This window comes from Triplophysa rosa, linkage group LG2 (assembly GCF_024868665.1).
Source record: "Triplophysa rosa linkage group LG2, Trosa_1v2, whole genome shotgun sequence".
Lineage (NCBI taxonomy): Eukaryota > Metazoa > Chordata > Actinopteri > Cypriniformes > Nemacheilidae > Triplophysa > Triplophysa rosa.
The window spans coordinates 26,781,781-26,809,136 of NC_079891.1; the positions used below are offsets into that span (position 1 = coordinate 26,781,781).

General features: G+C 40.7%; 1 protein-coding gene across 1 annotated transcript; it reads left to right on the plus strand.

Annotated features, from left to right (window-relative positions):
• Positions 1–112: 112 nt before the first annotated feature.
• Positions 113–25,437, plus strand: gas2l1 (growth arrest-specific 2 like 1). The gene is made up of 5 exons (XM_057362184.1): positions 113–1,506; positions 14,295–14,402; positions 17,819–17,915; positions 18,504–18,807; positions 20,785–25,437. Exons 1-5 carry the CDS (start codon positions 823–825, stop codon positions 22,790–22,792), a joined length of 3,201 nt encoding a protein of 1,066 aa, XP_057218167.1. The 5' UTR covers positions 113–822; the 3' UTR covers positions 22,793–25,437.
• Positions 25,438–27,356: the final 1,919 nt, after the last annotated feature.

Here is a 27,356-nt window from a genome sequence, read left to right on the forward strand (position 1 = left end):
TACATGATTGACCCCGATTGATTTTGTTTACAAGCATGAAGCGATCATGACACTACCAGTGTTTACTCTTCCCATCAATGCATGCAAATTGTAGATCGACGATAAGCATGAAGCAACGCTCGTTTGTATTTCGCTCAACTGACGGTTGCCTTATTTGGATATCTGATGCAAATATAAACGTTTGCTCGTTGGTACACAAGGCTCAATGTGCAATTTAACTCAAATGGATGCGTAGGGATAAAGTTGCCGCTGAGCCTCTAATGAGATGAATAACTGCATGTATAAGCCACTGCAGCTCGACGCGTTGGGCAGGAGGCGGCGCACAGGACGGATCATGTCCAAATGACGAACGTTATTTTTAAAGCGCCCCAGAAGACAAAATCGCCGACTGTCTGCCGAACCGATTCGGCCATGCGTCCACTTTCGGCACGTAATTGGTGCGAACGAATGAGTAAACGAGGCGTTGCGGAGATTTGTTAACCAATACGGATCCGACATACGCTTCGTTTAGGATAATGTCTCGTCGCGCTGTCTCATGATTTTCATAGCTCTGTTTCTTTCTGCTCTTCCATGGGGAATGAGTAATCGCTATGTGCTCATTGAAAGAGGCGGGTATCTAACAGACATCCGGAATCCATCGCGGAATCCCACAGCTGCATCATCGCGAATGAGAGCCTGCGCAGGGCGCTGTAGGATTTTACACCGCAGGTCGTGATGTGATGGCCGCACTGCTATTTTGCCATCCTCGGCGCGGTTTATGGGGATTTCTGTGTGAGACGATCTGATATTTCGTGCCTTTACTGATACACGTTTTTTGGTAATATGGCTGAACAGAGCAACATCCAGTCGGCCGCTTCCAAAAGCATCAGGCCGTTCAAATCCAGCGAGGAATACCTGTATGCTATGAAGGAGGATTTGGCCGAATGGCTGAACGCGCTGTACGATCTGGACATCACGGCGGACACTTTTATGGAGGGTCTCGAGACCGGTTGCGCGCTCTGCCGGCACGCCAACAACGTGAACCGGCGCGCCCAGGAATTCAAGGAGAACTATCCGGACGCGGCGCGGTCGTTGCGGATTCCCAGCAAGGATGTGGTGTTCCAGTCCAGGAACGTCATACCCGGGTCCTTTTTGGCCAGAGACAACGTGTCCAACTTCATCGCCTGGTGCAGGCTGGAGCTTTGGATCAAAGATGTCCTCATGTTCGAGACCAACGACTTGGTGGAGAGGTGCAACGAGAAGAACTTCGTGCTCTGTCTGCTGGAAGTGGCGCGCCGGGGGGCCAAATTCGGCATGCTGGCACCCATGTTGATTCAACTTGAGGAGGAGATCGAGGAGGAGATACGGGACCAGGAGAACCTGCCGGAGTCGCTGGGGGAGTCGAGCCCGCCGAACAGGACGTTTAGTCGGAAGGAGAGCATTGGCGAGCCCGATCCAGAGCTGGTGGCCCGCTGGCAACAGCAGCAAAAGAGGGTTCTGCTGGATATGCGCAACTTGGACGAGCTGGTGAGTTAACAGTTGACATCTGTCAACCTGCTTATAGGTTTATAATAACAGCTTCGTTACAAGCCATCTTGTCATTTTTCGATCTCAGAAGGTTTAATAGCGGATTCAGAACTTGTTGCATTTGAATACCCGATGCATACTGCATATTAGAACAGTTGCTAGGGTTTTAAAAAGTGAAAAAATCAAGATGTCCTCTCAAAAAGTTTCTATTTTTGTTGTCACCTCACAATTTGAAGGTTGTAGGTTATGTAATTTAGCTGTTTTGTCACAGTCAGCGGAAAAAAATAACTTGCTGAGATATCTCTCTAATCAAATGTGTTGATATCAAAATGCTCTGGGAAACAACAGGGGAAAGTTCTCAACATCCAAAGCACTGGTGCACCGGGACATAATTTGACTGATAATTTGACTGTGTCCCAGTTACTGCATGCCCTGTTGTAGGGAATGTCCAACCAGAATTTCCCTCTGAAAGTCCCTCTCTTCACACCATTAAGTGACCCCTTATCAACAACAGTTGATAATTTCATCACTTCAAGCCGTCGACAGATATATCTTGCCAAAGATCAAAGTGCTGGCATATTAAATTGAGGTGTTTTTGATCTAATTTTGCTCCATCACAGAATGAGCACTCAGCCACGATATGTGTCTTTTTTATTTGATATTTGCACCTTTTTTCAGGCAGGGTGAAGAAAACAGCGCCCGTCAGGTGCTGTTACATCACAATTTCATGCCCTGTATTAATACAAGTTGTTACTGTAAGTGATACTAAATTGTACAGTCCGTGATTTATCGGGTGTCGGGCACATCGGAGAGTTTGGATTTGTCCTTTTTATGGATGACCTTGTGTCTTACACAGCTGCTTGTCATCGTATCTCACCAGCCATGTGGCCATGCAGAGCAACTGGTTTTGTACTTTTTAGTCAGGGTGGATTCAATAACAGACATCCGATCATAGTTCAGCACTCAGTGAAATTGATCTATCCAGCTGTCTTCTTTTATATAGATTACATGCCCTGTTTAATTATAAGCTTCCTCAAAGCCTTTGGTCTCAGACAAGTTGATACGAAACATTGTTTTGACTCATTTACCCCTGACTTTGTTGCCATAGTTTAGAAATCTGTGGTGCAACACCTGCATGACAAATACATACTCTGCACATGTGCATTCAGACTTCCCCTTCTGTATAATATAATAAAACATTTTAGATTGTGACAATTCAGTACTAGACAAAATATGAATGAATATAATGGTTGTAAACATTGTGCTTGTAATTGATGTCACAATGCTGAAAGACGGTCTGTGTACAATCATACACTGTGTTTTCTTTATTTAATTTAGCATAATTCTGTCAGTGACTTGACTTTTCAATGTTACACAATAAAAGTTGTCGTCTCTGATGCTCTTACATTTACATTACATTTTATTCACCAAAATTTTGTAGTGATTCAGATTCCTATGATGCCAGAAGCTTTATTTGGCTTTTCAATAGAACAATATCAACCATGTGAACGCACAGTGTAATCCAGGCATCTGGACCGATCTCACGGATTTAGCTTGTTGGTTTTTAGCTTGGTCATCAGAGTCCCTACTGATGTGAGGATGCATGGCTGTTAAGTAAAATGATGACCATGAGGATTATTTCCTTTGGATCTTATATTTGGTTAAGAGATTTCCATGGAAACAGGATGAAGGACTTTGTAGATGTGGCTGGATTTAGTGCTGGTAATCCTGTTCATCCCTGAGAAATATGAAAGGTAGTTTTGCCTGATCTTCACCTTTCATTAACGTCTCTCTCTCACATGTAGCCACAGACACACCCACAAACAGAGGCATCGGTTTCTATACATCCTACTACTTCCCCAGCTGGTTTATAAATCTAGTGAAAACTCATATACACGCTGTATGAGGAAAAGCAGAAGTGTCTGGAAAATGAGTGTATTTGTATTACAGAAACAGTTCCTCGCTTTATTTTCTTAGTAACAGAACTATACCTCTCCCTCTAATGCTCTACTAATCTCAGATGGCTTGACTGGGGTTTTCCACTGTTAGACAGTGTGGGGGGAGACAGATGCGCTGCTTCCCTCTGTGTTAATGTTACTTAGTACAGCCTGTTCTTACTCTTAATAAAAGTGTCTAGTCACAAAAATTCAAGAGCAGCTCTGGCTGATTTTTCCATGTAGTCACTCAAACACTCTGTAACCCAACATAACGTTGAGTGAAAACGTTGTTTTTGTAACTTCAGTTGATGACACATGTCTTGTTTTGTTGCAGTCATAAGTTGCGTCGCACACACTTAGAAAGAAGGCTACACAGAAAACTTTAAATAGAAATGCTTTATTCACTGTATTACATCTGTTCACTACAAAAAGTAACACATCTGACATGTTACATGATCTCTATTTATGCCCGTAGCACAGACGGTGCAGTTTCAAGTTTTATATTTATTATCAGCCATTTGCTTTAAACCCAGATAATAAAAAGTAATAAAGATGCTTGACAAGTAGCACTAACTAGTGCCAATAAGGTTTTCTGTGAAGTTATTTACTCCCTAAAAATTCTGTCGTCATTTATTCAGCCTAATTTAGTTTAAAACCTCTATGACTTTCTTTTTCTGTGGAACACAAAAGAGGATACTTTGCGAAATGTTTCACAAGTCGTTTTGTGTCCATTTAATGGAAGTCAATGGGGGCCAATGTTGTTTGGTTACCAATGTTCTTCAAAATATCTTCTAATGTGTTCTGCAAAAGAAAGAAAGTCATACAGATTTGGAATGGCTTTGGTTTGGAGGGTGAGTAAATTATTTAATTTTTTTGGTGAGCTATCCCTTTAAGATCAATGGTAGGACTGATGGATGGTTTCACATGCTTGTATAAACAAACACACTGTCTTGTCAGAAAGTATACAAAGAAATGACTTTAAAGCAAATGACCAGAAAGATGCCTTACTATCATCTGTATAATTCCATCCAATAGCCCCCCCCCCCCTCTCTCTCTCTCGCTCGCTCTCTCGCTCTACACACCCCGAGGCCTTGGCATTCTGCTTCATGGCTTTGTCAATAATGTACAACCTCAATATTCTCTCCTTTTGACACACACACACACGTAATCACAATGCATGTACACACATACACACGTTTAGTTTTCATTCAGCTTTATTGGCAAAATCAGTACATTTATATTGCCAAAGCATTTGCATCAAAGGCTGTGTCCAGTGATGTGTATGCGTTGTAAATAACAATAACACCAGTGCAAATACTTCATATTTACAAAGTGAAATAAAATATCAGTAGTACAAAAATGAATGAAAAATAAAATTGAAAGCAAGATCAAATTTAAAACTGCACTGTATAAAGAGATTACTCATTTGAATTAAGTTAAATATGAGGGAGACATCCAGGCTGGGCAGATAATTCACAGTCTCTGCCCTGAGCTCAAGGGCGGTGAGAACATCCTTTGTTAGACGTCACAGGGGATACTCAGACGGATGGTGCAGTGCAACGAGGGTTCTCTTTGCTTTGTGCTCTGGGCAAATCACGTGTCTTATCGAGAGGTGTAATGTTCAAGACCTTTGACTCGGAAAACTTTAGCAACCACTTAACAACATCCTGGTAACTACCTAAAACACCCAAGCATTTAACTGCAAACTCCAAAACGCTAAAAGAAACATGAAGATGACAGTGAGAGAGGAGCACATTGCCGTGAGGTACTAGAGGTGAAATGAAGGACGACAGTGGGAGTGAGATATCAGATAGAGGGGTGGAGCCCAAGAAAACAGAAAGCTTTGCAGAAGGAGAAAAGAGAACAGAGGAAAATCTAAAACACCAGAGATGTGTGAATGAGAGGTCAAATAAAAAAGAATAAGAACAGATGGAATATAGGGGTGAAAAGAGGACAGAATAAAACAGAGGAGATGGATTGAGAATAAAGGGCAGCCGGGGTGATGTGATGCTCAGTGAACATCATGCTTCAGTACATGTAAAAGAGAAAAAAGGCCACATGCCAGAGGTGCATGTACTGTACGGCCCGATAGACCCGCCTCTAATGGATTTGACACGAGAGAGAGACAGCGAAAGAGAGACAGGAAAAGTAGGCCATGGCAGTTTGTGCTCCGTCAGCCTCACACAAGCTGAGGCTCCTGCCGGCGAATGTCTCGCTCTCACTCTCTTTCTTATTTAGCTGTGAACTAGTGGAGCGGGTCATAGAAACACTTGTTTGTGCTCAGCTTTTGTTTGCGTGCTTGCACGTGTGTTAAATTATTGTGTGCAATGCATGCATGTTGTGATTCCTGAGCAGTAGAGCTGTCAAACGATTATTCGCAATTAATCGCATCCAGAATAAAAGTTTGTGTTTACATAGATGTCTGTTAGGGCTGTGCAATTAATCGAAAACAATCGTAATCGTCAATTTTGGCCTTCAACAATTACAAAAACAAAATAATCGAGGTAAAACGATTATTGTGCCGCATTCCATTTAGCAAGGATCCTCTCTTTTCTTGTGGTATAAATCCACAGCGCACCCCCCTCCTTCACAGTGGTTCAGCTCTGCTATTTCTTTACATTTATTTTTCAGTTGAATTCAAAGTTTAAAAGCCAAGTTTTTACATTTTTCTGTTGTTTTAAAAGTTCATGAGTAATGGTGTTAAAAAATCGGGATCTCAATATTGGCCAAAATAACCGTGATTAATTTTTGTCATAATCGAGCAGCCCTAATGTCTGTGTACTGTGCATATTAATTTTGTATTTACAAACAAATACATAGACATGCATATATTTAAGAAATAAAATAAATTAAATTAATAAACATTTATGTATATAATTATTGGTAAATGTATACATATTTAGGAAATATTTACTATGTGTGTGTGTGTGTGTGTTTGTGTTTATAAATACAAAATTAATATATGCACAGTACACAGACATATATTATGTAAACACAAACTTTTATTCTGGATGCGATTAATCGCAATTAATCGTTTGATAGCTCTAATGCTCAGGAATCACAACATGCGCAATGTGTCTGACTGACCCAAAAGCATGATGTTTTTATATTACTGCCACACAACCCACACCAAAATAAACCATGCTTTTGGACATTTACCACAATAATACCATGGTGATCTTTGAGTACCACGGTAAGCTTTAGTATCACTGATGCGATCTCTCAACAATACACTGCAGTGCTTTTCATCAGGAATGTAATTAAACATTTTCTGTGTTTTAATTTTCTTAATATAGTTTTCCTGGCCGCCTAATAGAGGTCAAGGCTTTAACCGCTTCTAGTTTATACATAGTCAACTGCATCCACCCACCTTCCTCCCCTGGGCATTTGAAATGGAAAAAAACGTATGATAAAAGTCATTGATGATGCTTTTAGCTGTTTTGTCAAAGCAAAAAACTTAATTGTAGTGAACATTAACTGAAAACCAGTGAAGCCAAATCGAACTCTGGGGCAGGATATATTCAATTAAATATGATAGTCATGTAGGCCTATGTATGTTGTGAAATATGTACATGTTGTGGGGCGAACGATAGAAAAAAACAGAAAATACTTCATTGAAGTTAATAAATATTATGGATTGACTGTGTTATTTATTCTATAAGGGATGAATGATTGTGTTTAATGATGCAAGATACTTTTATCATTGCTTAAAATATTTATGTGAATTGTGACGTTAGACGTTTGAAGTGATTTATTGCAGTGCAGTTCGTCTCTGTCAATGTTGCAGAGGAAAATTACATGGCTCAAAAGTTCCTTCATGCTCAGCAGACCCAGTGGAGTTTTGTTTCATTTAAATCTCAATTTCGTCCCAATTTTTAGGTTCTTACAGCTGGAGTGATAATATACTTGGAGCAAATAAAGTCATGTGAATTTTACAGCACTGTATATTTCTAGCAGAAGGTCACCTGATGGTATTTACATAAGTTTATAACTCAGTGCATCTCCCTTTGGCTTGTTCATCAAGGCCACAAACAAAAGCGCCCTGTGATAGTCTTGTGGTTTAATGAGAAATCCTAAGAGCTTTCTTTCTTTGCTCTTTGACAGGACACATATTTTGCTCTGCCCTTGAGCACAAGCCACGACAAGCCTTTCTTGTCTCCTCACTGGAGTTTAACCTTTCAAACTTCAACAATCAAAGTTTACAGTGTGATTTATTTGACGGAAATGATCCCGACATGTTGGCTTAGTTGTCATTGACCTGTCATTGACGGCTTGAAAGAGACCATTTATCTCAGGTTTATCTCGCAACATACTGCATTTCCTAATCAGTCTGAGCAGCTGGTTTGTCTGGTTATTTCTCTGTGTTTATGGGCAATGGAAATTTCTGTGCTGATCTGATTTTTTAAAGTATTTTAAGTACTGTACTTCATTTGGGAATGTCAGTCTTGCAAGTGTCTTAGATATGGCAATGTCGTGTAACGTCACACACTGATGACAGACACTATAAACACCAAAGGTAGATCAAATCCGGTTTATAGAGTCAAAAGGGTAACTTGAGAAACATCTAATGTACACAGAACAGGTAAACATCCACGGGAACTAAGAACAGGTAACATCCATAGAGCAGTCAGAGATACGGTTATCATGAAACAACTTACAACTCAGGAGGTAGACGGGAGTAGACAAAGGGAAGGTGGCAGGGGTTAGTCCATAGGGTTGGAGAGGTGACAAAAGAGGGAGAAGGCAGTGCAGAGTGCAGTGTAGGATGATCAGGAGGACCCAGAGACCAACCAGGAGGAGGCCCCAGGACAGAGTCGATGGAGGGAGGAGCCATGCTGGAGACCTGGGGATGAGCGATGGAGACGATGAAGGAAGAGTCCAGGGTGGAGCCACGCTGACGGAGAGCCTGGGTGACACCGAGGCTCCGGAGGGACGAGACGAAGCTGATGGCCCAGGCGACCGAGGCAGAGGTAGGGATCCGGAAGACCGCGGCGAAGCCAGAGCGACCGAAGACGAAGGCGGAGCTGGAGGGAAGGAAGAGCCTGACAGAGCTGAAGGAGCGGAGAGACGAGGCGTAGCAGAAGGAGAGGAGCCCCGAGGCGACGGATGGTCGATGACTGACCAAGGCAGAGCCGGAGGGACGAGGAAACCTGGTGAAGCTGGAGGGCTGACGGGCCACGGCGAAGGCGAGGGAGGTAGGAGCCAAGGTGAAGCCGCAGGGTCAGAGGACCGAGGTGGAGTCTGGGTCTCTACAGCTGAGGGTGGAGACATGGGATACTGTCCTTCAGGGGTAGTTGGCAGCTGGAGACCCAGAGGCTCATCCGACCCTACGGCGCTGACACGCTGAGGATGAGCTGAGAGGTCACCGGTCGCCAACATCTCCAGGGTTGACTCTCTGGCTGACAGAGGCAGAAGAGGCAGAGTAGGCAGAGGGAGGGAGGGCGAGAGCTCCCTGGGGACTGGTGAGGGGAAATTGGCTGCTGAGGGAGGGCCGGACAGGACCGGTGGGGACGCAGAAATGCTGGACAGGACCAGCGGGGAAGGGAGCAACCAAAAGTCTCTCATTATCCCAGTCAAACAGTCCAGAGGCATCTAGCAGCTCACCCTCAGTGGTGGGAGTATGGGCGGGGCTTCGCTCAAAGCCCTCGAAGTCCACCGGAACTCCCACGGCGGCAGGCTTTTGAGGATCTTTTAGTCTGCTTCACTTTGTCAGGCAGGTCCTATTTAAGTGATTTCTTGATTGCGAACAGGTGTGGCAGTCATCAGGCCTGGGTGTGGCTAGAGAAATTTAACTCAGGTGTGATAAACCACAGTTAAATTATGTTTTAACAGGGGGGGTCAAACACTTTTTCACACAGGTCCATGTAGTTTTGGATTTTGTTTTCCCTTAATAATAAAAACCTTCATTTAAAAACTGCATGTTGTGTTTACTTGTGTTATCTTTGACTAATATTTAACTTTGGTTGATGATCTGAAACATTAAGGGGCGGTTTCCCGGACAGGGATTATCTTAAACCAGGACTAAGCCTTAGTCAAATTAGGACATTTAAGTAGTTTTTACAAACATACCTTACAAAAAACATGACTTGTGTGCATTTTGAGACAAAACAATGCTACTGATGTATTTTAAGATATGTCACTGCTAACTGTTTTCAGTGTAGACAGCTCTAACATTTACTTTAGTCTAAGACTAGTCATAAGCATTGTCCGGGAAACCGCCCCTAAGTGTGACAAACATGCAAAAAAATATGCAATCAGGAAGGGGGCCAACACTTTTTCACACCATATTTAACACACAAAAAAAATCTATCATCATTTATTCACCCTCATGTCACTCAAAACCTGTTGATGAGTGTTCTGTGGAACGCAAAAGAAGATATTTTGAGTAATGTCTCAGTGGTTTTGTGTCCATACAATGGAAGTCAGTGGGGTCCAATGTTGTTTGGTTACTAAATTATCGTTTGTGTTCTGCAGAAGAAAGTCACAGGTTTAGAATGGCATGAGGGTGAATAAATGATAAAAGAATTTTCTTTTTTTTTGTCTTTAAAGGTAGAAAAAAGGTATTAAAGGCGGGGTAACCGATTTCCGAATTACGCTTTAGACAACTGAGTAGGGCCGAGTACCAAAACAACCTTGTAGCCAATCAGCAGTAAGGTGCACAGTGCACAGGACGGACATTAGCTGAGCGCTGTCGAAAGCAAAAGATGGGGGTAGGGGTGTGTTTGTTTTGGTGATTTGAACATCAACAACGGCTAAGAGCAATCGGACACCCCGCCTTTAAGAGAACACCACCGTTTTAAGAGTAAAAATGGTAATATTTTGTAACTATACAATGTTTGTCTGCTTTTGTACATCTACATACAAGTCTAGCACTTTATTGCACTCCCATTTATTTCAGGGCGTCTATTAACACACAACTCTCCTGAGACGCTCCGTCACGCGATTACTGAGAAACGATTCAGCAACTCCAAAACAATCCACACTCAAGGCATTATATCTAGCCAGAAGGGTCCTTCTCTCCCTTTCCCTCAGTTGGTAGGTCAGCACAAAGCCAGACATGTATGTGCGTGTAATAGGTACCCTGCAGTTATCAGAGACCCAGATACAGCTCACTATCTCTCAGATGCTCCATTTCCTCGTCCGGGTCTCCAGGCTAACCGCACCCTTACTGTATCTTTGATGCTGTCGCTCATGGCCCCACAGTGCCGCTGTTGTTAACTTTAAAGGAAGCGGCGTGATAATCGGAGCATTCCCTGCAGACGAACTCTCAGGCAAAGCTGGACAGATAACAGCACTCGGGATGGTCTGATGGTAGTCTTAGCCAAAACAAACAAAGATGAGGTCTACATGCAGTGGTTTTTGGGCTGTCATTGTCAAGTCTTATGTAACATAAATGTCAATATGTCTTAGTATATTAAACTACACCTTTTTGATAAAGGTGTTTCATATTTTGGTAATATTCTTTTTGTTCACTCCTAATGTCAACATTTTCTCGTTTTTCTGCGCTCACTCTGACACAGGCAGATCTCATTGTTTCTTCTCTGTTTGCATATATGACATGTGAAGGGATAGTACTTGTGTGGCATACATTTAAATAACGGCTTCACAGCATTTGGACAGGGAGGTGCCTCATCTAATATCAACAAAGAAAGGTTGTGAGAACGTTACAGAGAGTCGTCTGTTTTGGTTCTGCTACAGTGCATTACAAAGCTTGGACTCGATTAACCTTATAATGGAACAAGATCTCAATGTTCCATACCTTTGTGACAGCAATTTTGCTCCCTGAAGTCCATTTATCCTGTTACTAGAATATTCAACCCTTACCAAAAAAAAAAGATATGGGAACCCTTACGAAAATGTACCATGGTTTTACTACAGTTAAAAAGTATGGTTACTGTAGTAAAACAATGGTTATCACAAAATAACCATGATTTGAAAACCATGTTTTTGTAAAAAACCATAGTAAATGGTGGTAATTGTAGTAAAATCATGGTTTTGCCCCAAGTAATCATTGCACCAAAAAACCATGGTTACTACACTTGTACCACAAAAAACCATGGTTAATTTTCGTAAGGGAATATACTGGAAATATGTAATGCAATATATGTAAGTGATAAGTCTATATAAGTGATAGACTGTTGGTAATCGAACAACAGCAGTACCCATTTGCTTTTATTCTATCAACACAATGCCAATGCAGGCGAATGGGTTGTTCCGTTACACACATTTTTCAGAATATCTTCTTTTCTGTTCTGTTATACAGGTATGAAATGGCAAGTAAATAATGACAGAATTTTCATTTTCGGGTGAACTATGCCTTTATATTCAATATTTTGCAATATTGTATTATATTAACAATGCATTATTCTATAATTTCTCAAAAACTTAAAATTATTTTAATTGCAAATAAAACTTTGGCTAATGAGAATGTAAAGTAGACAGTATGTCATCTCCCACGATATTTAGAACAGTCACAGTGGTTGATCAATATGGGTTTTTAATGACTGACTTTTAAACTTACATTTGGTCCTGCATCATCGGCACAGAAAATGTTTAAGGTGATGACTGGGTTTCAAGTCGTCCACACACGCACGCACACACACACACACACGCACACACACACACACGCACACACACACGCACACACACACACACACACACAAACTGATTACTTTAGAGCGACAGAGCTACAGAAAGTATGAGAAGAGAGAGATTAGGGGACAGACTCTGTAATAGCTCTTTCTTGTTTTGTGGTAACTGTCAGACACATGCTGCCTAAATAGACAGAGTATGTCAAATGACAGAATATTCCATCTTTAGCCATCTAAACTTCTAAACAGGCCAATTATATGAAAAAAATCAATTTGTTCATGGATATTCATAGAGCATTAAACTACAGTTTCAACAGTCAATCAGATGGTCTCCACTGTGCCAACCGCAGTCTGCCGTCTCTCCCAGCTGTGGAAATTCAGCTCAGTTTCCCATAAAGCAGTATCCAGACAGTGTAAGAACAAAGAAACCGTACAGGCAGAATGTTCCACAAACAGGAATTGAATTCCAGTTTTACTTATTGTAATGTATTGTCAACATGCAAAAAGTCACTATGGTGCTAAAGGTTGTTTTATTTATGCAAAATATATTTCCTTGATTTAATGTGAAATGTGAGACGGATTTGTTATGTGAGATTCAGACATTGTCAATGATGTTTATTGGTGAGTAATTCTTGCACATTTTGCTGACTTAGTGTCTGTGTCATATTCATCCTCTTTTCAGTCTCCTTTGAAAGGGTGGAGATGTGTGTTAAGTACAAAATGTGTGTCAGAGATGATACATTTTGGAATAGAGGGAGTTTTTGTCTTAACATTGCTGTTCGTTTCCTGTGATTTTGATTCTGGAGTTCTTTCTTTCCTGGTGGTTGTCATGTGGCCACACTCATTTAAGAGTCTTTTTAAGGAAAGCAACAACATGAGAGAGAATTTCAGAGAGCCTGGGCAAGTTCATGTTCACCACACCCAGCCTGGCCGCTCAGCTTCTGTAGGTCCGACACATGCACCCCACTGTACTGCTACATTATTCTTTTTCACATCCATAATTACATCTCATGAAGATTGCACATGTGTACAGTATATGAGTCAATCTTTGGATAAGTTCCAAACTTCGTCAAGTTCTGACGCATCATAGTCAATGTTAGCTTTGTTGTATGTTAGCTTTAAAGAGAGACCATTTATTTTATATAGGTGTGATTCAATTAAGGTGTGACAGGAATTGGAGTGAGTCACCTCAGGACCTCAAGAGTCAATAATATACAGACTATGCGATCCCATAAAAGTCACACGCACATACACGCTCTCTGCTTCCTTCGCTGCCTCATGCTCTTAAGTTGAAGGAAGGTGAGGGATATGACTCACTGTTTCTTGCAGGAAACTGCTTCTGTTCAGGTGCTGCTGAGCACTCAGTGGAACATGTCGAGTGTGACTAAATGTCATTCGTAGTCTGCAAAGAGCTGATAAACAACTAGGTGCTAAACAATGGCACGTTATGAGTGACTTCAGCAACAGTATCATATATGAGTATGGGCTCATTTCCCATATGGAAAAATATATGTTTTCTGTTTGTGAATCTGAACCTACTTAGTCTATATAGAGGTTTGCAAACTGGGGTGGGACCTACTGGTGGGTTGCGGAAAGTCATTTGGTTGTTGCGGTGAATGACACACACAAACATTTTTTTTTTGTCTAATAAATGACTTTATATATAAATGACTAATATCTTAAAGGTCCAGTCAGTAATATCTAGCGGCAAGGTTGTGAGTTGCAACCAACCGCTCACTCCACCCCTCCCTTCCGAAACACTACGACGGCTGACAGAACATGGTGAATTACATGCAAGGGGACCGTAGATAGTAGAAATAGCTTATTCTAAGGTAATAAAAACATGTTGCTTTATTGTGTAAGCTCTTTATACACCTCTGAAGACATAGCTATGTATTATATTGCATTTCTATCAATAGATCATCCCAAAGATTACACACTGGACCTTTAAGTGTGGTTTTGCCAATTTCAGTTAAGTCATATTGTGAAAAGTGCAATAATGCCATGTATTCTAGTACCATGTTTTCTGTTTTTGTGTGTTCTCTATATTTGTATATATCTCTTCTGTTACCACTCTGCATGTATGTAAAAAAAAAAAGTTAGGAAATCCTTGGTCTATGCTGAGATCTGAGATATAGTCTCATAAAGAATAGGCAGTGATATGTTTTTGGAGATTATTTTTACTTCAAGTTTTTTAATATCAGTTGCACTAATGTTCATATGGTTTGTGTTTAATATGCATCCATATTGTGTGTTATAGGTGCGGGAGATTCTGGGCCAGTGCTCCTGTCCATCACAATTCCCCATGACCAAAGTCTCTGAAGGGAAGTACAAAGTGGGCGACTCCAGTGCACTCATCTTCATCAGGGTACATCTTCACTTTCAATCTTAATCTCTCTCACTCAGTTATTCACTTCATGTCCGCTCTGCCCAAAGAAGGAAATATTACTTTATTGCTTAACTCTAAAGTACATGATATTTTTAAAGGGGTCATATGACACGGCTAAAATGAATATTATCGTTTGTTTTAGATGTAATGCAATGTGTATACAGGATTTAAGGTTCAAAAACGCAGTATTTTCCACATACCGTGCATGTTTGTATCTCCTCTTTGCCCCGCCTCTCTGAAACGCGCTGATTTTTTACAAAGCTCATCGCTCTGAAAAGCGAGGTGTGCTATGATTGGCCAGTTAACCAGTGCGTAGTGATTGGTCGAATACTGCAAGCGTGTGACGGAAATGTAGCGCCTTCCAAAGTTCCAAAGCAATTGTGCTGACAGGTACGCTCACCTTACTTGCGTATACATTTGGGCGGTCTTAGTCAAATCAGACCACGAACTGACGTAGATCTGTGGGGGTGTGGTTACACGAGGCGTTTCAGGCAGGTCTGGGTGAGCATTGGCTTTTAGAATGCATCTTTTGTTCCCACACTCATTTTTGCAATTTTATGTGTCTAATACATGCATGGGCAACTTATAACACACCAAAGACACAGAAAAACACGTATTCGCACCATTTGACCCCTTTAATGTTAAAGTACCATCTGCTATGTCAGCTTCATTCTTGCTTCTCTATGTATTTTACTGCAAAAGGAGCACAAACACACGTCACATATAGAGAATGCTGCTGTATACCGTTGATTTTGTGCTGCTGTATCGTGCACCCAGAATAGAGGCCAGGCTATAATAATTATAGCTTCATAATAAGTCATCTTGAGGTCTGAATGGTGTTTACACAGTTTCCAGGCTGACCTATACAAGAGTCAGTATGTTATCCAACTGCTTCTTAAAGCACCCACACCCACCCATACTGAAGACAGAAATAGAAAATTGTGTCATTTCCTGTCCTCTACCTAGCTCCCTAGCTTCACGTGTTTGTGTTTGCATGATTGCATGTTTACGTGCACTGTATGTATGCGTCTATACTTGGTTTAATATGTTTTTGGGCCTTCGTTTTTCAAAGGAATTTTATCATCCTCCAGTGCAGCAGGGCTAAATCAATTAACTCCACTCAGTCTATTTCTCCACATGGATAATATAACTGCAACCCTATATCCTTCTTTTTCTCTCTGTCTCCATCTGTCTTGATTAGTTCTCAGTTTTTCCCGTGCCTAATGGTTCCTTCCCTGTGGTTTGTGTGTGTGTGCTTTTGTGGTTTTGTGTGTCCAACTTAGGCGGTGCTGTACGATGGAGCCCTTTTATTTAGTGTGTTAAAGATTATATATAGAACCATCATCCCATCATTCTTCACCAGCACAATGATCCCTAGATGCACAGTTTATGGTGAAGCAGAGGCCCTTTACACGCCAACCTTAAAAGAGACAAAAAGTGGCATATTATGGGTGGTCGTCTCATTCCAAAGCTCTTGTGCCATCATTTTAACGTTTGCAAACTACAACAAACACTATATCCCCCAGTGATAGAGCCGTTGGCTAGGGAGAGATTAACATTGTTTATTGTAATTACAGTTTCATCATATTTCTGCCTGTTGCTGTGGTAACTTCACATCTGACTCCCATGTGCTTTTGAAAGCTAAAGTGTGTAGTTTGATCCTGGTTTAAAATACGGAGACGACTGTATAATGAATACCAGTAAAGTGTAAACACCGCAGCTCTGTGGCGCTATCAAAACATTGTTCTGTTTGCTCTGTCAACCTTTTGAGCTAATAGCTACTTAGCGTATCTTTCTGCACTTACATTTAGATGTTTACACATTATCAACACAGCCCAACAAATATTTACAGTGAAGTGTAAGGTGTGTTCTGTTTATGTTTCGGCCTTTGTTAAAACGCGACCTTGTGTAAATTTGCGGAGATGGGCATTGTGCCGACTCACAGATGTGCTCTTTTCATGGCAAAGGCACACAGACACTCATCACATGGTTATTTCTTAGCATGTGCTCAGCAGGTGGAGCTTAGCGATGCTAAAGAGCTTCACTGCTTCAAGTTCAAAATACACTGTTGACGAGAGAAATTATTTTTCTAACTCAAGGTTTGATAAAGGAATGAAAGCGAGCCTCCTTTCTCCTTTTCTTTCTGTTCACTATAAAGAACCGAAGGAACAGGCTGAGAGCAAAGGAAGGAGTGTTTTTATGCTAATTCTCATACATTCCCCTCTCTCTGGATACCAGCTGAGAAGGCCTTGAATAGGGGAGTGTGTGTGTCGTGCCTGATGTCATTTTGTTTTCTCTGCAACTCTTTAGTGCGTTGTTATGCTAATGAAGGAGGCCGTGAGGTGGATAGAGGAAGTGTTGGTGGGCAGCTCTGTTCCGTAACAGTAAAGGACACAGGGTCATGCTGTCCCACCTGTATTATTATTAGGGCTGTGAAATGATTAATCGCGATTAATCGCATCCAGAATAAAGGTTTGTGTTTACATAATATATATCTGTGTACTGTGCATATTAATTTTGTATTTATAAAGACAAAACATACACATACTTGTCTATAAATTTTAGATGTATAAATTTATATTTACCAATAGTTGAAATTGTAAATAAAAGTTTATTAATAGTTATATTTTATATTTTTCTTAAATATATGCATTTATGTGTATGTGTTTATAAATACAAAATGAATATGCACAGAACACCAGCATATATTATGTAAACACAAACTTTTATTCTGGATGCGATTAATCATGATTAAGCGTTTGACAGCCCTAATTGTTTGCTAAGACAAGCATCACTGTTATTGTTGCTTATACTAAGCAGCCATTTGAACAACGTTGATATTTGTCAATATTGAATAACAAATGCTAAATTAAAATTGTATACTGTGAAACTTAATTAATCGACTCTTACAAGAAGCATTTTGGAAAAGCTTCTCCCAGCAACTGCTGAATAATCACACAAACCTGAAATTTTATCCTGTTTGCACTTTGAAAAACATAAACAACGTTGATTCAACGCTAGTCCAGAAAAACAATTACAAGCATGTATAATCAAATCAAAATGTTAAACAAATATTTTTAAGATTTAATTATATATGTTAGATTTCAAAAATAAAATAAATGAATGAAACCGGAAGTACTTCTGGACCAGTGTTTACATCTTGAGAAGTAGTCTATAATATTATTTCAGTATATTTTTCATGTAAAGCTATATGTCTTTCTAGACATTAAAAATCAGTCACCTTAGTTAGCTTAATGGAGAATATTTTGTGAAAAACAAGCCTTCTTGGCCAAAATGCACATTGTGAAAAGCTCTAAATAAAATGGAATTTAATCTATGTACATATGAGTTTTATTTCAACTGTGTGTGAAAATCATTCCTCTGTCTCTCTGTAGGTGTTACGGACTCATGTGATGGTACGTGTGGGTGGAGGTTGGGACACGCTTGAGCATTACCTCGATAAACATGATCCTTGCCGCTGCGCTGCTTTCTGTGAGTTTACACTTTGTGCCTCATTTCATGTCTTTGAGTTTAAGATTATTTGGAATCTTGACATAGTTTCTCACTTTTCCTTGTTTGCTTTTTAACAGTGCCATTCATTCAAGTTCTGCAGGTTTCTAGTGTTTATCGGTTACTAAGGATTAGTTCCTTAATTTCAGCACTCCACACAACTTGCGTAATTCAATGTCTTGTTTGTGGCCTTGACAAAAATGATGATAAAGAATGAGTTGTAAAGTGTTGTTAAAGTTACAATACACACAAGACACAAATAGAAGTATCCTTGTGGGTGTTTAAGTGAGAAACCACACTGGGAAATTACATTGTACTGCAATATTATCAAAATGACCTCATCTTTGTTTTGAGTGTTTAAAGGATAGTTCACCCAAAAATGAAAATTCTGTCATCATTTACTCACCATCTTGTCATTTCAAACCTGTACCAACATTTTTCAAAATATCTTCTTTTGTGTTCTGCGGAAGAAAGTCAAACAGGTTTGAAACGACAAGAGGGTGAGTAAATTCTATCTTTGGATGAGCTATCCCTTTAAAAGAGCCTTCTGATGCGTTTCTTTGACCTCAGCCCACAGGTATCAGCAGGCAAAAGCGTGCGGCCAGGGTCCTCACAGCAAGAGCTCCAGCGCTCACTCCTCACGCTCCACAAGCCCAGGACCTCACTGGCGCAATGAGGGCATAGCACCCTACAAAACCGCTGACAGACGCTCCTTGGATCCTGCCTTGGGCTCTACGGCACACTCCTCGCCATCACGGCCTGGCAGGTCGCATCATGCAGTCGTACCTGTGGAAATGGACACGGGGCGACCCACAGCGCTGCTGCCTCGACCCCCGCGAGACAGATCAGAACCACGTCACTTTAATCCTCTCAGGTCAGTGTAGGTGTGTTTGGCTGTGTGCCGTGGTAGTGTGTTTGTGTGCATGTAGCCTGTGTTTTATTGATCATATGAGTGAGCATGTGCAGTTGTTTGAAAAGTAACTAGAAAGAAAAGTACCCAAAAAACAGTCAGAGTCAGAGGTACCTTACTGAATTATAATACAAACGAAAATGTCGATTTAAGTTATTTAGTAAGCAGTTAAAAGGGCATTAAAAGATATATTATCATGACATTATAAAAAATATATTTAATATATTATTCTGTCGATGGCAAAAATGGGAAGCTGTGTTAACATTATATTAAATATACATACTGTAATCATATGGTATTTAATGAAAGGATATTTGGTTCAGTTTAATAATAATTAAAGCTATTGAAAAATAAAAATTCAGACACAAAAATGGTAATAAAATTGTTTTACTTTATACTGCCATATGTACAGATATGTATTGTCTATTTATGGGATGAACTGAAGCATGTAGTGTTATGACTGTGACACATGCATTAATATGTTTGCACAGTTGGATTTCTCTATGAATCCCTCAGGGTGTCTGCCATTTGTTCATACTGACCTAGTTAACTCAACACAAATTATAGCACTGCAAGCGGCATTTTAAGGCAACTGTATACATGCACACAAACAAACAAACATGCACACGCACACGCACACGCACACACACACACACACACACACACACACACACACACACACACACACACACACACACACACACACACACACACACACACACACACACACACACACACACACACACACACACACACACACACACACACACACACACACACACACACACAGGGAAGACACAGATTACTGCAAGCAGATTTAAACTAATCCCAGGTGACATTGACCTGACGTCTATCTTCAGTTTATAACTCCCCCTGGAGTTAGAGATAAAAAATAGCATGTTACAAAAAGAACACTGTATGCTTGTAATGATAGCGTGCTCAGAAATTTCCTGTCATTCTTTATTTCTAGACCAAATGTAGAAATACACAATTTGTTAGTTCTGAATATAAAATACTGGCATGACTGTAAAACATTTATTAATGCAGTATTATTTAAGCACAATTTACTCTAAAACTCAAAAAAAAAAAAAGTTTAAAGGTTTAAAATAGGTTTCACGATTCCTATCTGGGGCATGGTCGCAATGTGTTGTGGGTACGCCATTGTATAATTGCACCACGAACAGCCTGCTGGTTTATCTTGGCAGTGTGCCTCAGTTTCCTCAGGCTGACCGAAGATGCAGGCCAAGCGTCAAAGCAAAACACTTTAACACTTGCACTCCCGGATTCACAGGTGAGACAGGCTGGATTACTGGAGATTAGAATAATCTCACCTCTCATGTCTGTCACTGAGGAAACGGGTCAGCAGAAAGTTTATTCAGGTTACATTACAGGGCCAGACTGTGGAGGTGGAACATAGTCAAGAAATTTAAATGTCTTCTTATACCTGTGGGAAGTATTTAAAAATGTACACTGTTCAAACGTATATTTTGGGATCTTGAATTATTTCCAATGATGTTTAGTTGTGAATATTTGTAATGCCTTTTGCCTTAGTTTATTGAAACTAACTTTAGGATTAAGAATGCTGTATTTTGAAGATTTATGCCTCTTACTTTTTGATGGTTGTGTAATCCCACAGATTTGGCCACTGCGGTTAGTTTTGCATATGCTTCACTTCATGCTTTACACAGATTCTCTGTGCAAACAGTTCAGTGACTACAAATATTAAATAGAATCACGGAGATCACTGAAATTGTTGAATATTGTAACATTTATTTATTTATTATTAATGTAAGCATTTTGCATATATTTACATGCAATTTACATTTTTGTCAAATTCAGCTGTACGTATACTGTGAACGACACAAAAACTGACATCAAAAAAATAAGAATGAGTCAGTACCATGACTTTGTTTTACTATCTTCATTTATTTTTTCTTATAGGAATAAGGACTCCCTTCTTCAGATTACTCGCAGGCTTTCTGGAGATAGCGACTCCTCTACAGCCTCCTCCAAAGGTGGAGGAGGTAGCACAGGAGGAGGTCGCTTCTCTCTGGGTACACGGCAGGCTCACAGAGAGGAGGTGGTGCTGCTGGTGAACCGCAAGGAAGGGAAGCATGTTATTGAGCGTCCTGCACCAGGGACGCAGATCGCAGCTGTGAGAATGGCTCAGACCCGCGCCCGCAGTACTTCCAGAGAGCGTCCTGCACCTCAGGCAGGCTCCTTACTGAAACCTAGTCCACCCCAGGCCTCAGCCGAGGTACACCGTACACCCCGCACGCCTGAGAGAGGCAGATCCTTGGGACCCGAGGGTCCAAGGAGGCTCCAGGCTCCACGCTCCCTCAGCCAGGGCAAGACACCCAGAAACCGTCTGGGTGAGTCGAGTCCTGGATCATCTCCTCGTCACAGAGACCCTCAGCCTCTCTCCATGGATCGGAGAGAGGAACTGAGGCCCAAGCACGTGCCCCCAGCATCTTCAAGAATGAGTGGAAGCTTGCCCAGAAGACAGGCATCCGCCTCCGCATCTAACTCACCTGTGAAAGGAAGTGTAAGCGGAAGTCCTGGAAAGAAGGTGATGGTAATGCCAAAACCCCCTGCTCCTCGCTCACCTTCCTCCGGAAGTCGCAAACTGCTTCCCTCTGTCTCACAGGCAGGGCGGCGCTCTCCACATTCTTCCCCACGATCGAATCTTCACCATACACCACGTTCCCCTCGAAACATGCACAATTCGCGATCCACAGGAAGAGAACAAAAAGCATGGGTAAATCCCCACCACCAACAGCAGGAGAGCCAGGGTGATGGCGGCATTTTGAGTTTGCACCTTCTGCCAAGTCTGGACCCTCAACGGGAGCAAGACCTGTATCGCAGCTTTGAGGCTGAGTTTCTGGCCAATACGCAGCAATCCAGGGCAGGGCAGAGCAAATCATCCAGTGCTGGAAGGGAAATCGGGTCTGTTCCGCTTCCCGTTGCCCAACAGGGTGTAGGGTTGCTTCCGATATCCACAGGTGACGCTAATGTTACAGACTCAGCCTATTCTTCATCGAACTCTTCAACATCTTCTCTCAACGTTGGAGGCAAGGTAGGAGTGCTTCCTGATTTACGAGAGTCTAAACGGACTAACCCACGGGCCTGTGCACTTGAGGATCCTCCCACCCTCCTCCACAATCAGATTCGGGGAGGCTTTCCCAATGGTGGGCTCTTGGAGGGAGAGAGATGGGCCGGACGAGGTGGAGCTCTTCGCAAGCTTCCCGCCATCATCAGCTCCGTAGAGGAAGGAGATCTCCCGCAGTCTGTGTGCCACCCCAAAAATCTCACTGGGAGTTTACCAATGGACAGCCAGCAGGACCTGGTGGACTGGGCTGGTGTGGATGGAGACGTCCCACAAACCGAACATCATCCCGATCTACCATATGACCATAGCGCAGACCCAAATGGTGACCTACCAGAGTCATTTCCCTCTCCTCCACCACCTCCGGATGACTGTTCCTACCAAGATTCCTCTAGTGAGAGCTCTTCCATGTGTTTCAGCCTGAGTGAATCTCCATCTGAGGGATCGTGCACACCTCCTTTACCCTTGCCTAATGGAGATGCCGATGGTGCGGTGGTTCTTCGAGCCAAACGGAGTCAAAAGAAGGCGGAGAGGGTGCCTTCTATCTACAAGCTCAAGCTACGTCCACGGATAAGACCTCGAACTGACAACAGACCCGAGAACAGCCCGTCGCGCATTCCTACACCTGTGCAATACAGAAATCATTATCAGTCTCCTTCCAATTCGTCTCCCCTCCAGACTCCACCACAGTCCCCACGTTCAAACAGTCACCAACCTTCACACAAAGCTCTGCACCAGGCGTTTGCAGACCTTATTCAACCCCAGCAGCGATCTCCAGCTATGGGCTCTAGAGAGTGTGCTTACTCTTCAGAGACCAGCCTTGACCAGGAGGCCTGGATGTGAAGTGTGGTGATGTGAATAATGATGAACACAGGCAACTGACATTTACAGCTTTAAAGTCGGATTGAAGAGGAGTGTTTGAAACACAAAGCACATTTATAATGACTAGAAGACAATGCACATCTGATTGTGGTTAACATGTAGCAGGATGCTGGAATCTTAACCGTCGTTTCACTGGAGACATAGTTTGTCCGCAAAGTGGAACATTACAAACATAATTTTTTGACCGTTTTGTCTCCTCTCCCTCACCAACACAACATGCACTACGTGTAATTTCTTTTATCGAATCCTCATTTTTGCTTCTTTACTTTTTTATTTTGAAAAGAAAATTACTGCATTTCCTAGCAAAGGAAGTTTTGTGGTTTGAGTGTATAGGTTTTATTCAAAGCAGCGCTGTTGGTTCTGGGCTGTTATGTTCTCATTTCTAAATTGGTTCCACAACAACACATTGTAACTGGTATTGTTTAGTTTTCTTAAAATGGTGATAAAGTGTTAATCTTTTATTCAGGGAACCGTAATTTACAGATTACTCGGTATTCTGGTGAAAATAAGAGCAAGCTCTAGACTGAGATGGAGTGCTGAAAACATAAAATACAATTTTAAATAAGGTAAATAAGATTTTTTTTATTTAGCCCATGCTAAATAGGACATCATATCAACACCCCCTCTTCTGTTGTTTCTATTGATCCTAATTGGATGACAGGGCATAATTCGTAATATTATATAGACTTGCTTAATTTGCAAAAAAATAGGGCACCCATGTTAATATTTTGTAATATGTACAAACTGAAATGGTTAATGTATAGGTTCATATGTAATATATGCTAATTTGGTTAAATGTGTGTTAAATGTACATATAATAATTGAATTTAAGGCTGGTGGATTAAATGTATGCTGTTTATTTGAGTGTGATAATTCTGCTTTAGCTATGCAATGTTGCTATTGAATGTTGCCTTGACAAATCTTCTTGCCTTAAAGTAAGGATGAGAAGTTGTGTTTGAGGGGTCCTGTATGTGTGTTTATCTGGGTGGGCAAAAGTCTGTGAATGTTTAAGATGTTGATGGACCCTCTGTTATAGCCCATTGTTAACTGTGAGACAGCCAATCATAGATAGTTAAGGTAACAGATTTATGCTTTATCAGCATTTCTCTGTAAGTCTCTTGATTGAATCAGAAAGATCTCTTGATTTATGTGGAGGTGAGAAATGAAGGATTCTTTGTTTTATGATTGCTCATATCAGTAAGGTGTTTTAAGTGGAAATCACTACAGACTGTGTATAGAAATGGAAATCATCCTAAATAAGCCTGAGTCACTTTTATTGTAAATTTCATATGGAGTCCAAAACTGTACAATGACTGTTACTCTTGCCACTGTCAGTTTCTATTAAAGCTCTGTGGCGCCACCAAGTGGTCGAACGAATTCCACACATTACACAACCATAGCTGTGAATGTGCTGAAAACGTAATTTCCTTTGAGTGAACTCTGTTACTTGACTGTTAATTTATATATTGATGAGGATGACAGTATAAATGTATCATTGAGTGGGTGATTTTATGATTTGTTTGTTTTAAGTTACTTAAATCCTATTTAATTACACTACAACATACTGTTTCAGAGTGGATTGTTTGGACCTTGGTAAATGATTGTGAAGTGTTTTATAAAGGGAATATGTTTTATGCTTTTGAATAAATGGATAATTTGTTTGGTAAGTTCTCTTTTAAAGGCTGTACACAGCTGTGTATTCATGAGCGCAAGTGTTTTATTGAAAGATGGTCTGATGTTTGCTCTCTCACTTTTTTGCCCTATTGAAAGAGGTGTTTTTTTGGGTTTGGATTTCAGTGTTCTGTTTGCCTAATGGACTGCAACTAGGATTATAACGATTAGTATGACCATGCATACTCCACCTACTGTATAAAACCTGCAATACAGTGCATCACAGCACATAGCTTCTGCTGTGGCACTTTAGGACAATGTTAAATTTCACACCTTGGAACGAGGATTGGGGAGCTTTCTGCAGTCTTTCAGATTATATCAATGGTTGCTGTGCCTATGTTACACTGTAGTCAGGCAAACACATACTGTATACACACTACATAGCCATTTAGTTCATCTTTCCAGTATAATCATTCGCCTGTACAGTTGACTCCTTTTGATCGTCATTTGTGTTTTCTCTTGTTTTTCAACGAAAACAATTTCTTCTCTGCGATGACATTCATTGTGGGTTTGTAAATCACATTTACAAAGTTTGAAATAATTTATTGCATGGATGGGTTTTGTTGATCTGTATTCATTCTTGACAACAGAACGACAAGCGTGTAGATTCACATGATTTTTTACTTGAGCAAAACCTGAAATCTGATTTTCATTGTGCAGATGTGATCTACAAAAATGCATGTTGAATCTCTGTCATGGCTGGTATGCAAAGACTGTGGATTGATCTAAATGTTTATGGAATCACTTTAATTTCTACTATTCGCATATTTGATTGATTATTTCTATTTGTTCAATGTTGACGATGAAATGTAAGGTCTTGACATTGTGGAATTTGTCTGTGTTGAATAGCAATATTGCAAGACCAACATTCCACTGTTCCCTGGCAACCAATTGTTGTTAATTTAATTCTTGTAATAAAATTTTTTGGGATGAAATGTTTTGCACTGTGTGTGTTTTTCTGGTTGGAATAGAGAACACAATGTGTTGACTAATAACCACAAACACATTTAGAGCGATTTTACTCTTTAGCCTACAAAGATTGTTTGAACAAATAAAACGACAGACCTGACCTGACAAAAAAATCATACGGTGAATATGTAAGTATTCAAGAGGTCTCTGTCTTGAATATGGTCTGAATTTTATGAATTGTAAAAAATTACATAGCCACAAAATCTTTCCAATACAGCATCAGTCACAGTACTTGCTTGAGGGGTTTTCTGTATTGTAATCATTTTCAGTCATACCAGTCATACCATTTTGATGATAACGAAAACAAGTATAGAGATTTTAAAAAATAATTCAAGTGTATTCGGCTGAGTGTAAAAAACCTATTCTCAAGGCGGAAGGCGGAAGTGTGAATCATATGATGACAAAACATGTAAGGTAGGAGGGAAGGAAGAAGGCCGACTTGTACACATTCACGCTTCACTTCGGTAAGCACCAGTACTTGGTTTAACTGAGGTACAGTGCCTCTTTTCTACTTATCTGTGGCTTTCTGTTCAGCGTGATTGGACGGTAATACAGTCCGCTAGATTAAAGGCTCAACAGTGCGCTCGCATAAACCCTGATTTAGAAGGTCGTGAAGCTTTAGCTCGCGAGCCGTTAGCACTCAGCTAGCATCTACATCTCCGCGAACAGCTTCATTCATCCGCCAAAATGGAGTGGGCAAGTCAGTTATGTGTGAGTTAAGGTCTATGTCGCATTGAGCGTTGGAGGAAAGGCACGTAGATACTTTCGGGGTTTGAAATTAATATCAAAATGCCGGATGTTGGGCGAAATAAATGGGTTTGCTAGTTAGCTGTGAGCGCGTATGACAGTCACCTGCTGCGGTTACCTCACCGCCACGTACATTTAACGAGCTGACATATCTTATATTTTGTCGTTTGACATATAGTGTGCAGCCTTAGAAGATTTAATATTTTAACTGTAATTCACTCGTGCCAACGTCTTGTCCGTTGACAGCTGCTTTTATTATCTGTGCAGTGTGTTGTGCTGATAACACTTAATCTGAACGTGAACCAGCAGGGATGGTAACGTTTGTGGTTTTTTGTCTGTGCCATGTACATGGTTTGGCAGAAGTGTCCCATATGTTAATTTCAGTGGCTTGTCCCTGCCTCCGATATAAACTGTGTTTTTGGCTTAGTTTGGAAAGTCTTGCAATTTTGCTCATGATCATGTACACAAATGTGCCATAGTTTTTACCACCAAACTACAGTGGTGACGTCTGTTATTATTATTTTTATTTAACTGTAATGAGCTACAATTAATAAATATGCATATCTTTTAAACTGTGCTTTTTAAGAAACGTTCTATTTCTTTGTAGCCTATTGTTGGTTTTGTTTTGATGACGTTTGTGTTTAACACCCACATATTTCGTATGGAAATGTGCAATTGTATTCTAGCACAATTGATTGTGCTGTTATAGAAATGATGTCATAGAAAAGCACACAGGAATCTTTGGTTTACTTGAGGTAATGAAATACATCAGCGGCTTCTCATCAATGATTCATTCATGTCAAGAGTTAGTTGTCTTGCATTGTTTTTTTTTACTAAGTCTGTAAGCAGGGTCAGATCAGCATTTCAGTCTGGTATATAATTCATAGATTGCAATTTGCATGGAAACAAGGTTATAAAACAGCATCATTCAGACATTCACATTTGTAGTTGATTTTGTTTTATTGACTCGGTGCAAATGCAAAGTTAAAAACACATCATGCTTTAGCTGGACCATAGGCTCTCTTTGGAAATGTTATCAGGCCAGCTAAACCTTAAGATAATGCTGTTGGAATCTAATGGTTCATTTCCTCTCAGAAGACCTTTCAGGTTATAGTGAGAGTCTAATGTTCAATAACAG

What these genes read in the sequence shown, in the direction of transcription:
- gas2l1 (XM_057362184.1), top strand. Translation starts at nt 823, where the DNA reads ATGGCTGAACAGAGCAACATCCAGTCGGCCGCTTCCAAAAGCATCAGG. An exon ending in GTGCACTCATCTTCATCAGG is followed by an intron (nt 14,403 to 17,818) that starts GTACATCTTCAC and finishes GTCTCTCTGTAG; the next exon opens with GTGTTACGGACTCATGTGAT. An exon ending in CGTCACTTTAATCCTCTCAG is followed by an intron (nt 18,808 to 20,784) that starts GTCAGTGTAGGT and finishes TTTTTCTTATAG; the next exon opens with GAATAAGGACTCCCTTCTTC.